Source organism: Rhincodon typus, unplaced genomic scaffold (assembly GCF_021869965.1).
Source record: "Rhincodon typus isolate 14 unplaced genomic scaffold, sRhiTyp1.1 hic_rhity00000634, whole genome shotgun sequence".
Lineage (NCBI taxonomy): Eukaryota > Metazoa > Chordata > Chondrichthyes > Orectolobiformes > Rhincodontidae > Rhincodon > Rhincodon typus.
Window position 1 is genome coordinate 5,624 of NW_025966272.1, and position 11,822 is coordinate 17,445.

At 42.2% G+C, this 11,822-nt stretch overlaps 1 protein-coding gene across 1 annotated transcript in view; it reads right to left on the bottom strand.

Moving 5' to 3' along the window:
- Window positions 1–577: 577 nt before the first annotated feature.
- The window catches only part of LOC109921494 (adaptor related protein complex 2 subunit mu 1), a gene marked incomplete at its 3' end in the record, with an annotated part of 36,944 nt that continues 25,699 nt past the window's right edge, over window positions 578–11,822 (bottom strand). Inside the window, exons 5-9 of the mRNA XM_048621407.1 lie at window positions 11,334–11,339; window positions 10,906–11,041; window positions 3,883–4,024; window positions 2,748–2,867; window positions 578–713 (exon numbers count right to left, since the gene is read on the bottom strand). Of these exons, the coding sequence (XP_048477364.1) occupies window positions 578–713; window positions 2,748–2,867; window positions 3,883–4,024; window positions 10,906–11,041; window positions 11,334–11,339 (540 nt within the window). The remainder of the gene's footprint in view (window positions 714–2,747; window positions 2,868–3,882; window positions 4,025–10,905; window positions 11,042–11,333; window positions 11,340–11,822) is intronic.

The window sequence follows — 11,822 nt, forward strand, 5'->3', positions numbered from 1 at the left end:
CGACTGAAGAAAACCTGGTAGCTTTTTTGTACAAACTGCTGCATGGAAATTAGATGTGACTTTTACTAGAATTGCAAATGACCACAATTCAAGAATATTTCAATGGATGTAAATTGCTTTGTCAAATCTTGTGGTTGCGAAGGCACAGGCACAAATGGCCTAGGCCTGCTGTGCTCCTCCATCTCTGACTCACAGGCACAAATGGAATGTCTTTCATCATCTGTTCCAGTCACACTGATCAAGAGATAAATGTTGGCTAAGATACAGAGATCTTTCGGACAAGTGAACAACCAGATGGGATAGGGGCTCTGTTTAACATTTTGTAGGATGGCACTTCCTACAATCCTATAAACATCAGCTTAAATTATGCATTCAGGCCTAGTAGTGAAGCCTGAGACAATGCATGAGCATTACAGAAAAATAAAAAATGATCAAAGTTTGCCTTGAGTAATGTGTGAGCTGAATTTATTACATCATCTATTTGTGCAAGTAACTCTAAAACCCCAAATCTTGTAACGCAATGCACAGAAAAAAACTAAGGAAACATGAAGAGTAAAAGGGTATGGAAATCCTTTACCTCAATCTTCTGAGCCAGCAGGGATGGTTTGAAGTTTGATTTAATCACAACTTTCACTTCAAGTTTAGTGCGACCTACTTCTCTGACCAATGGGATCACACGGAATGGCAGGATGATATCTTTAGTGGTTCGGTACCTTAAGAAAACAATTCAATATTGAACGGTTGAAAATAAATGCAATGTGCTTTCTCCTCTTGACACTGCCCTCAAACTTCAAGGCAGTAGCTATTCAACTGTTGGAGGACAACAGGTCTTCAGTCTGAAAACATCATTTGCAATACCAACCCCTATTTAGTGGATTGATTTCTTACAGCCCAGAGAACAAATCACTCCTGGTGTAGGTAAACAATGATGACTGCGCATCCACTAGGTTGTAAATGGTTTTCATTACTGTTAATGGAGGATACAGCCAGAAACAGCTAAATATTTAGGTACTGTGGATCCTCATGAGGGGAAAATGAGCCAAATGGCCATCCTTGTATGTACTTTGCCTATGGCGAACTGAATTTTCTACATAGATTAATAATGCACTGTTATTGTCACTACACAAGACAAGTTGGGCACGTTGTACATCTAATGCTGATTTCAGAGGGGCAACGTCAATACTTACCAGCAGCATGCTGATCACAAACTCTGAACCCAACTATGCTAACCTGCAACTTTAGGCTGCTAAGATTAGCTATTACTAAGTCAAGTGAATGTTATTTGAACTGATATTTTTCAGGAAACAACTGCATGTCTTATTTAGGTTCTTTGGATTAATGTTAACTTAAATTCTCAACACTACCTTGTGACGCTGTTAACTGTATCAGAGATGTTGTTAAACAGTTTGAAAAGCATGTGCCTGACTTTTTCTCTTTATTCATTCACAGGATTAGGGCATCACTGGCTAGGCCAGACTTTATTGCTCATCCCTAATTGCCCAGAGGGCAGTTAAGAGTCAACCACATTGCTATGGGTCTGGAGTCACATGTAGGCCAGACCAGGTGAGGATGGCAGTTTCCTTCCCTAAAGGACGTTAGTCAACTAGATGGGTTTTTCCAGCAAACGACAACGGATTCATGGTCATCATTAGACTCTTAATTCCAGATATTTATTCAATTCAAATTCCACCATCTGCCGTGGCGGAATTCAAACCCAGGTCTCCAGAACATTACCTGGGTCTCTGGATTAACAGTCCAGTGATAATACCACTGGGCCATTGCCTGACTGCGTGGTTCATGGCTCTCAAATAGAAATTAATCGAGCACTTCAATACTGAATGTAAAAACATAACAAATAGGAGCAGGGCAGGCCATCTAGCCCATTGAGCCTGTTCAACCATTCAATAAGACCACAGCTGATCTTTTCGTGGACTCAACTACACCTACCCACCCGCTCACTATAACCCTCAATTCCGTTACTTTTCAAAAATCTATGTTTGCCTTAAAAATATGCAACAAGGTAGCCTCAACTGCATCACTGGGCAGGGAATTCCACTGATTCACAACCCTTTGGGTGAAGAAGTTCTTCCTATACTCGGCCTCAAAATAAGGAGGAACAGATTTAGGATTATGCCCCCTACTTCTAGTTTCACCCACTAGCAAAAACTTCCCTGCTTTTATCTTATAAAATTATGAAGGGAATAGATATGAATTTCAATCCCATCATTATTACTATAATGTAATATAAAAATGTTCTACTTGCATGTAAATACTAAGTAGATAGTAAGAGGTTGGGTTGGACTTAAGGTTAAAAGGTTAGAGAGATTGGGCAAGGCTAATATACCCACAGAGAGCTAGTATGAATCCAAAGGACAGAATATCCTAAATTTGTGCGATAATGACTCCCAATCTAATTAATGCTGACTGTTTATTAAGTGACTTAATTTAAACTGGAATACACAAGGAAGTCAACAATGAATTTATTTACACATCTTTTATTTTTGAATGAAATCTTCCGAAGTATGCTGGGAAGAGAAAACAAAATCATCTATCCTTCGTCTATCAAATTACTTACAAGAATTCAAAATCCAATATTTTCTACAACAGGCCAGATTCAGCGTTCATTGACAGTACCAAAGCAGTCAAATGCCTAGAATCAGCTGTACAAATATGAAAATTGCTTTGGAATCTGAAGCTGTACATGCTTTAACCAGTCCTCTTTGTTCCGCACATTGCTGGCTACTTACCTCATAAGTTCATATTCTCCATCTGGTGGGATGAAACTAATGCTCCTTTCAGATTCAAACTTGCTGAGCCTCACACATTGGTGGAATGTGCAGTCATCAATTGCTATAGATTGTTTACCGCTACAGAATAAAGAGAGAGGGGGATTAAATTATAAAATAATTTGATGTAAAAATAAGGATGAAATTAAATACCATACCCAGGTCACCCCCTTCGCACTAAATGAAAGCATTACATTGTGGATCTGAACACGATAAATTTAATTCATAAATTACTCTAGTGGATAACAATGCTAGCTGACTCAGAATAGACAGCTGCTCAACTGCACATTAAGACTAAATGATTTTGTCATCAGTTTCTGCTACCAAGAGGTGGAACTGGATCAACACAAAAATAAAACAAACAACTGCAGATGGCAAAGATCTGAAACAAAGGGGAAACTGCTGGATAAATTCAGCAGGTCTGTCAGCATCTGCTGGGTGAAAGCAGAGTTGATGATTCAAATCTGGTGACTCTTCAGAACTTCAGTTCTGATGAAGAGTCACCGGACCTGAAACATCAACTCTGCTTTCACCCTACAGATGCTATCAAACCTGAATTTCTCCAGAAATTTCAGTTTTTGTTTTAGATCAATACAAGTTCAATGTACTTTCAATGATGAAAGCCATCACGGAAACCAGAAATGAGTAGATCCATGCCATACAAACAGCCAATGATACTTCTGATTTAATCAGCTACTGGCTACACAATTGCTGATTGTTTGATTTCTCTTCTTGGCAGAGACGCATGGAACTAGGAGCTCACATTTCAAAGTTTAGCACAGGCAACACTATTTGGGCTGGTATTGAACATCAACCATCTCAAAAGATATCCAAACTTTTCAGGATTTGAGTGCGAAGCTTCTAGGGTAGTACGTAAAGTTTATATTAGGTGTTGATTGTAAAAGATATCAGCCTTTCGATTTTGGATTTACTCAAAAATAAAAACAGTTCTCAAACCCACTTTACCATCAAAATTTCACAAAGGATTAAATCAGTCAGTGAGAACACAGCTTCCCACACAAAACCTCCAGGCCTCCACAGTTAAGGGTAGTTTGAACTACAAGTTGTACGTTCTTCAAGATTTCATATTCCTAACCTTTTCGCACTCTCGTCAGCAGTTCCTTTGCCTTGTTTCTCGATAACAATCTTGTCATTCATCCCAAACTTGCATTCTGGCATTCCACTCAAGTAACTCTTCATTACTACCCTACCTGAGACATGAGCACTTAGAACCTGACCTGAAACACAAAAGGGTACAAGTTTCAACGTAGGAAGTAACACATTTTTTCCATGTCTAAAAAAAAAATCAACTTGCACGTGGGGACAGTGCAGGGAGAATATAGTTACAGCATTTGTCATTAGATAAATTAGATGACGCAATTAGTTAAAATACAATCAAAATATTGGCAGAGTAATTGAAGTCTGTCTCTAGTAGGTGGACACTTACTTTGGGTTCACATCCTTTACCTAATAATTACCAGGGAATTATCCTTAAATTTCATATTTTTATGTCTTTGTAGCTACTTTTTCCCTCTCGACTGGTCAGCTCTGATTTTTGGCACAGGTTATGCAGTTTTGACTGGATCTTGAGCCGAGCTTTAAACCCTCAGATCTAGTTTTATCACCAAGAGTTCTTACTTTCGTCTTCATGGCTTCAGTCACCTTTCAACACTCTGATCCTCTCACCACCACTGATACCTTCATCTACACCATTGTTGTCTCTAGGAGTAACTCCTTTAGCTTGAAAACGTCCCCACCCCATCCAAATTTATCCATACTTAAGTGCTAACTCTTAAATCTCCACTGCACACAGCCCAAGTTCACCCATCAGTTCTGATGATGGGTATACTGGCTGAAATACCATAACTGGCATTTACTTTCTAGAGGTGCCAATTTGTCAACTACATTTCTAGCCCCAAGTCTATACTTAAAGCAAATATCATATTCGAGCTAATATGTTGGGCCCAATTTGGTATCTTGGCACTGATCAAACCGCACTTGTTTAGTGTGACACAAATTAATTGGCATAGTATAACATGCAACGTGTACCAACTTATGGGTCCACGTTAGTACTTGTCAATTTCTGGAGTTTCTAAGTGTTGTCCGAAATCAGCTATGGATCAATTTAAATTTTTTTTAAAATTTATATCGTGGCATGTGGGTGTTGCTGGCTGGCCGGCCAGTATTTATTGCTCATCCCTAGTAGCCCTTGAGAAGATGGTGGTGAGTTGCCTTCTTGAACCGCTGCAGACCACCTGCTGTGTGTTGACCACAATGCCATTAGGGAGGGAATTCCAGGGTTTTTGACCCAGTAACTGTGAATATTTCCAAGTCAGGATGGTGAGTGGCTTGGAACTTGAAGATGGTGGTGTTCCCATATATCTGTTGTCCTTGTCCTTCTAGATGGTAGTGGTCGTGCATTTGGAAGGTGCTGTCTGAGGATCTTTGGTGGATTTCTGCAGTGCACCTGTAGATAGTACACACTGCTGCTACTGAGCATCGGTGGTGGATAGAGTGGATGTAGTGCCAATCAAGTGGCTGTTTTGTCCTGGATGATCTCTAGCTTCTTGTGTTGTTGGGGCTGCACTCATCCAGGCAAGTGGGAAGTATTCCATTGCACTCCTGATTTGTGCCTTGTAGATGGCGGACAGGCTTTGGGGAGTCAGGAGGGGAGTTACTCACTGCAGTACTCCTAGCCTCTGACCTGCTTTTGTAGCCACTCCATTTATGTGGTGCGTCCAGTTAAGTTTCTGAGCAATGAAAACTCCTGGGATATTGACAGTGGGGGATTCAGTAATGGTAACATCACTGAATGTCAAGGGGCAGTGGTTAGACTGTCTCTTGTCACTGATGGTCTAGCTTGGAGTTTGTGTGGCGTGAATGGTACAGCAATTATCATGGGGAATTTTAATCTACATATCGATTGGTCAAACCAGGTCGGTCATGGCAGCCTTGAGGAGGGGTTCATAGAATGCATCCGCGATAATTTCCTTGAACAATGTGTCATGGAACCTACGAGAGAGCAAGCTATCCTAGATCTAGTCCTGTGTAATGAGACAGGAATAATTAATGATCTCACAGTTAGGGATCCTCTCGGAAGGAGCAATCACAGTATGGTCGAATTTAAAAAAACAGGTGGAGCGTGAGAAGGTTAAATCTAGTACCAATGTCCTGTGCTCAAACAAAGGAGACTATGATGGGATGAGGGAGGAGTTAGCTAAGGTAGAACGGGAGCAAAAACTTTATGGTGGGTCAATTGAGGAACAGTGGAGGACTTTCAAAACGATTTTTCACAGTGCTCAGCAGAAGTATATTTCAGTGATAAGGAAGAACTGTAGGAAAAGAGATAGTTAGCCATAGATGTCTAAGGAAATAAAGGAAAGTATCAGATTGAAAAAAACATACAAAAAAGCAAAGAGTAGTGGGAAACTAGTACACTGGGAAATCTTTGAAGGCCAACAGAAAGCCACAAAAAAAGTTATAAAGAAAAGTAAGATAGGCTATGAGAGTAAACTAGCTCAGAATATAAAAACAGGCAGCAAAAGTTTTACGATTTACATACTTATAGAAAGAATGGCGAAGGTAAACACTGGTCCTTTCGAGGAGGAGAAGGCCAATTTAATAATTGGGAATGAGGAAATAGCCGAGGCAATAAACAGTTATTTTGTGTCGGTCTTCACAGTGGAAGACACAAATGACATGCCGAAAACTGATGGCAAGCAGGTTATAGCAGGTGAGGACCTAGAAACTATTATCACTAAGGAGGCAGTGCTGGGCAAGCTAATGGGGCTAAAGGTAGACAAGTCTCCTGGCCCTGATGAAACGCATCCCAGGGTACTAAGAAAGGTGATGGGGGAAATAGCAAATGCACTAGTAATTATTTACCAAAATTCACTGGATTCTGGGGTGGTTCCCGCAGATTGGAAAACAGCCAAGGTGACGCACTGTTTAAGAAAGGAAGTAGACAAAAAGCAGGTAACTTCAGGCCAGTTAGCTTAACTTCGGTAGTGGGGAGAATGCTTGAATCTATCATTAAGGAAGAAATAGCAAGACATCTGGATATACATTGTCCCATTGGGAACACCCAGCATGGGTTTATGAAGGGTAGGTCATGTTGAACTAATTTGGTGGAATTCTTTGAGGACATTACTCGCATGGTGGACAATGGGGAACCTGTGCACGTGGCGTATCTGGATTTCCAGAAGGCATTTGACAAGGTGCCACACCAAAGGCTGCTACATAAGATAAAGTTGCACGGTATTAAAGGTAATGTTTTGGCATGGATAGAGGATTGGTTGACTAGTAGAAAGCAAAGAGTAGGGGTAAATGGGTGTTCTTCTGGTTGGCGGTCAGTGGCTAGTGGTGTGCCTCAGGGATCAGTGTTGGGACTGCAATTGTTTACAATTTACATAGATGATTTGGAGTTGGGGACTAAGTGTGGTGTGTCAAAATTTGCAGATGACACTAAGATGAGTGGTAGAGCAAAGTGTGCAGAAGACACTGAAAGTCTGCAGAGGGATATAGATAGTCTAAGTGAGTGGGCAAAGGTATGGCAGATGGAGTACAATGTTGATAAGTGAGAGGTCATCCATTTTGGTAGGAATAACAGCAAAATGGACTATGTTTTAAATGGTAAAAAAATTGCAGCACGCTGCTGTGCAAAGGGACTTGGGTGTCCTTGTGCATGAATCGCTAAAAGTAGGATTGCAGATGCAGCAGGTAATTAAAAAGGCAAATGGAATTTTGTCTGTCATTGCTAGAGGGATCCATCCCTCCATTTTAAACTCCATTTAAAAACAGGGAGGCTATGCTGCAGCTGTATAGGGTCCTGGTGAGGCCACACCTGGAGTACGGTGTGCAGTTTTGGTCTCCTTACTTGAGACGGGACATACTAGCACTGGAGGGGGTGCAGAGCAGATTCACTTGGTTGATTCCAGAGTTAAGGGTTGGATTATGAGGAGAGACTGAGTAGGCTGGGATTATACTCATTGGAATTCAGAAGAATGAGGCGAGATCTTATAGAAAGATAAGATTATGAAGGGAATAGATAAGGTGGAGGCAGGGAGGTTGTTTCCACTAGCAGGTGAAACTAGGACTAGGGGGCATTGCCTCAAAATAAAGAGAAGCAGATGTAGGACTGAGGTCAGGAGGAACTTCTTCACCCAAAGGGTTGTGAATCTGTGGAATTCCCTGCCCAGTGAAGCGGGTGAAGCTACCTCGCTGAATGTTTTTAAGACAAGGCTAGATTAATTTTTGAACAGTAAAGGAATTAAGGGTTATGGTGAGCGGGCGGGTAAGTGGAGCCGAGTCTCAAAAAGATCAGCCACGATCTTATTGAATGGCGGGGCAGGCTCAAGGGGCCAGACGGCCTACTCCTGCTCCTAGTTCTTATGAACGTTACTTGCCACTTGTCAGCCCAAGCCTGGACATTGTCCAGATCTTGTTGCATTTGGACATGGACTGCTTCAGTTTGAGGAGTTGCAAATGACGCTGAACATTGTACAATCATCGGCAAACATCCCTACTTCTGACCTTTTGATGGAGGGAAGGTCATTGATGAAGCAGCTGAAGATGGTCAGGCCTAGAACATCACCCTGAGGAATTCCTGCAGAGATGTCCTGGAGCTGAGATGACTGACCTCCACAACCACATCTTCCTATGTGTCAGGTATGACTCTGACCACCAGAAAGTTTGCCCCGATGCCCAAAAATTCCAGTTTTGCTAGGGTTCTTTGATCCCACACTCAGTTGAACGCAGCCTTGAAGTCAAGGGCTGTCACTCTCATCTCACCTGATGGAATCCAGCTCTTTTCGTCCATGTTTGAACCAAGGCTGTAATGAGGTCAGGAGCTGAGTAGCCCTGGCAGAGCCCAAACTGGGCATCACTGAGCAGGTGCTGCTTGATAGCACTGTCAATGACACTAATTGGCCGAGTTGGATTTCGCCTGCTTTTTATGTACAGGACATACTTGGGCAATTTTCCACATTGTTGGGTAGATACCAGTGCTGTAACTGTACTGAAACAGCTTGGCTAGGGGAGCAGCAAGTTCTGGAGCACAAGTCTTCAGTACTATTGCCGGAATGCTGTCAGGGCCAGTAGCCTTTGCAGTATTCAGTGCCTCCAACCGTTTCTTGATATCACATGGAGTGAATCAAATTGGCTGAAGACTGGTGTCTGTAATGCTGGGGACCAGTGGAAGAGGCTGTGATGGATCATCCACTTGGCACTTCTAGTTGAAGATTGCTGTAAAAGCTTCAAGCCTTATCTTTTTGCACTGATGTGCTGGGTTCTTCCATCATGATATTTGTGGAACCTCCTCCTCCAGTGAGTTGTTTAATCGTCCACCACCATTCACAACTCATTCCAGGACTGCAGAGCTTAGATCGGATCTGTTGATTGTGGGATTGCTTTGCTCTATCACTTGCTGCTTATGTTGCTTGGCATGCAAGTAGTCCTGTTTGGTGGCTTCAACAGGTTAACATCTCATCTTCAAGTATACCTGGTGCTGCTCCTGGCATGCCCTCCTGCGCTCTCCACTGAACCAGAGTTGATCTCTTGGTTTGATGGCAATGGTTGAGTGGGGGGGGTCACATCAGGCCATGAGGTTACAGCTCTGCTGCTGTTGATGGCCTCATGAATGCCCAGTCGAGTTCTGAACCATTTAGAAAAGTGATAGTGCCACACAACACGATGGACTGTGCAGTGGTCGCTACTACTGATACTGTCATGGAAAGATGCATCTGCGCTGGGAGATTGGTAAGGATGAGGCCAAGTACACTTGTCCCTCTTGTTGGTTCTCTCACCACCTGCCAAAGACCCAGTCTAGCAACTATGTCTTTTAGGACCTGGCCAGCCCAATCAGTAGTTCTGCTGTGAGCAACGTTTGGTGGTAGAAATCGAAATCCCGCACCCAGTATACATTTTGTGCCCTTGCCATCCTCAGTACTTCCTCCAAGCGTTGTTCAACATGGAAGAGTACTAATTCATCAGCCAAGGAGGACGGTACGTGATAATGAGGTGGTTTCCTGGCCCATGTTTAACCTGAAGCCACGAGACTTCATGGAGTCCGGAATCAACATTGAGGACTCTGAGCAACTCCCTTCCGACTGTATACCACTGTGCCGCCACCTCTGCTGGGTCTTCCTGTCAGCGAGACAGGGCATATCCAGGAATGGTAATGGTCGTGTCCATGACATAGTCATATTCACGGAATCATACCTTACAGACAACGTCAGGCTGTTGCTTGACTAGTCTGTGAGACAGCTCTCCCCATTTCAGTACTAGCCCCCAGATATTAGTCAGGAGGACTTCGCAGGATCAACGGGGCTGTTTCTGCCATTGTCTTTTCCAGTGCCTAGGTCGATGCCTGGTGATCCGTCCAATTTCATTTCTTTGAGACTTTGTCGTGATTGGTACAACTGAATGGCTTACATGGAATTTCAGAGGGCAATTGAGTGTTAACCACATTGTTGTGGGTCTGCAGTCAGGCCAGACCAGATGAGGATGGCAGATTTCCTTCCCTGAGTCAATGTGGGTTTTTCTGACAGTTGATAATGGTTTCGTAGTTATCAGTAGATTCTTAATTCCAGATTATTTTTTTCTTAAATCTGCTGCGGCAGGATTTGGTCACCAGAACATTATCTGGGTCTCTGGATTAATAGTCTCGCGATAATACCACTGGGCCACTGCCTTCCCGGGTAAGACCGCATGAAGGATTCTCAAACACTGCCCACACACATCTCTTCAATCCCCCAAACATAAATATCTGGCTTCCTAGACTTTTGTCATCATTAATGAATACTGGCTCTATACAGATAACACAGAGTCAGGAAGATATCAGCAGCATCTTCTAAAAGGTGATGTTGTTCCAAGGCGAAAGAAAGCATGCCCATGAAAATGCATTGCACAACATTCAGAAAACTGTTCTGCCAAGATGTGGCTTGACAAAATAAACTTTGATGTGACCCTAGCGATAGTATAACAGCCTCAGAACTAAAAACATGTCACATCAACTTAAAATATGGCATTAGTAGAATTTGAATTAAAACTGATAGGAAAAAAGGAGCGATCTAAACTTCACCCTTAGATTATACAGTTGTAACACCTATGTATCACTTACCTTGTGGTGACATTAGCAGGTTGACACTCTCCAAAACATCCAAGAATAGCTCGTTTCGCCGATACTTGATTCCTTCACGTCTCCATCCGATCTGTCCAGTTACCTGGCTAGTGATCTGTGACTGTTCTTCCTTGGTCTGGAAGCAAGAAGGAACATTTGGCCTATCGCAATTCAAGACTTAGAACTGGACTCAGGAAATCTTTTAGAATGACAGCAAGTTACGTCAGCTTAGTCATCAATTGTATTTGTAAACTAGAATAATTAAATACAGTACAGCAACAATATATTACACTGTATGAGGTCCCAACACAATCTCCCCTACTTCAATAGAAGACTAGGTCCAAAGTTCAATTATTCAAGATATTCCCACAGCCAGTTTGAAGTTCCCACCCTCAATAAGCAAAGCAGAAGCAGGCAGATTCTCCTACCTGATGCTATAAATCAGGTCGCCAGTCACAGGTGGAGAAAAAGAAAGTATTACAGCAGGATTAGAACCAGGAGTGCCACACGCAGGGTTAACAGGCAAGCAGTCAGGGAACAGAGGATTTGATTTGAAAAAAAGAGAAAACAAATTAGCTACAAGAGCAGGTGCAACATTGAAAGTACACAAATTGTATTGAAACTGTTCTTCTTCACATCTCTCAAAAGGACTCAAAGCGCTGCCTGCAATTAATTTGAAACGCTGTGGTTTTTACACATGCAAATGATGAGTCTCAGTTCCTGCAAATTTAAGGCAAGGACTACATTAAACCAGCAGATAATGATTATTATATAATTTCTAAATCTTTAACACTAAATCTCAACTTCCATTGCAACTATTATCCATTGACGTTCTTTAGGAAATTGCCCATTCAGAAAAAGAAATATACACTAAATCATCCTTTCCTGAACGGCTGCAGAGCAAGTATTTTTTTTTT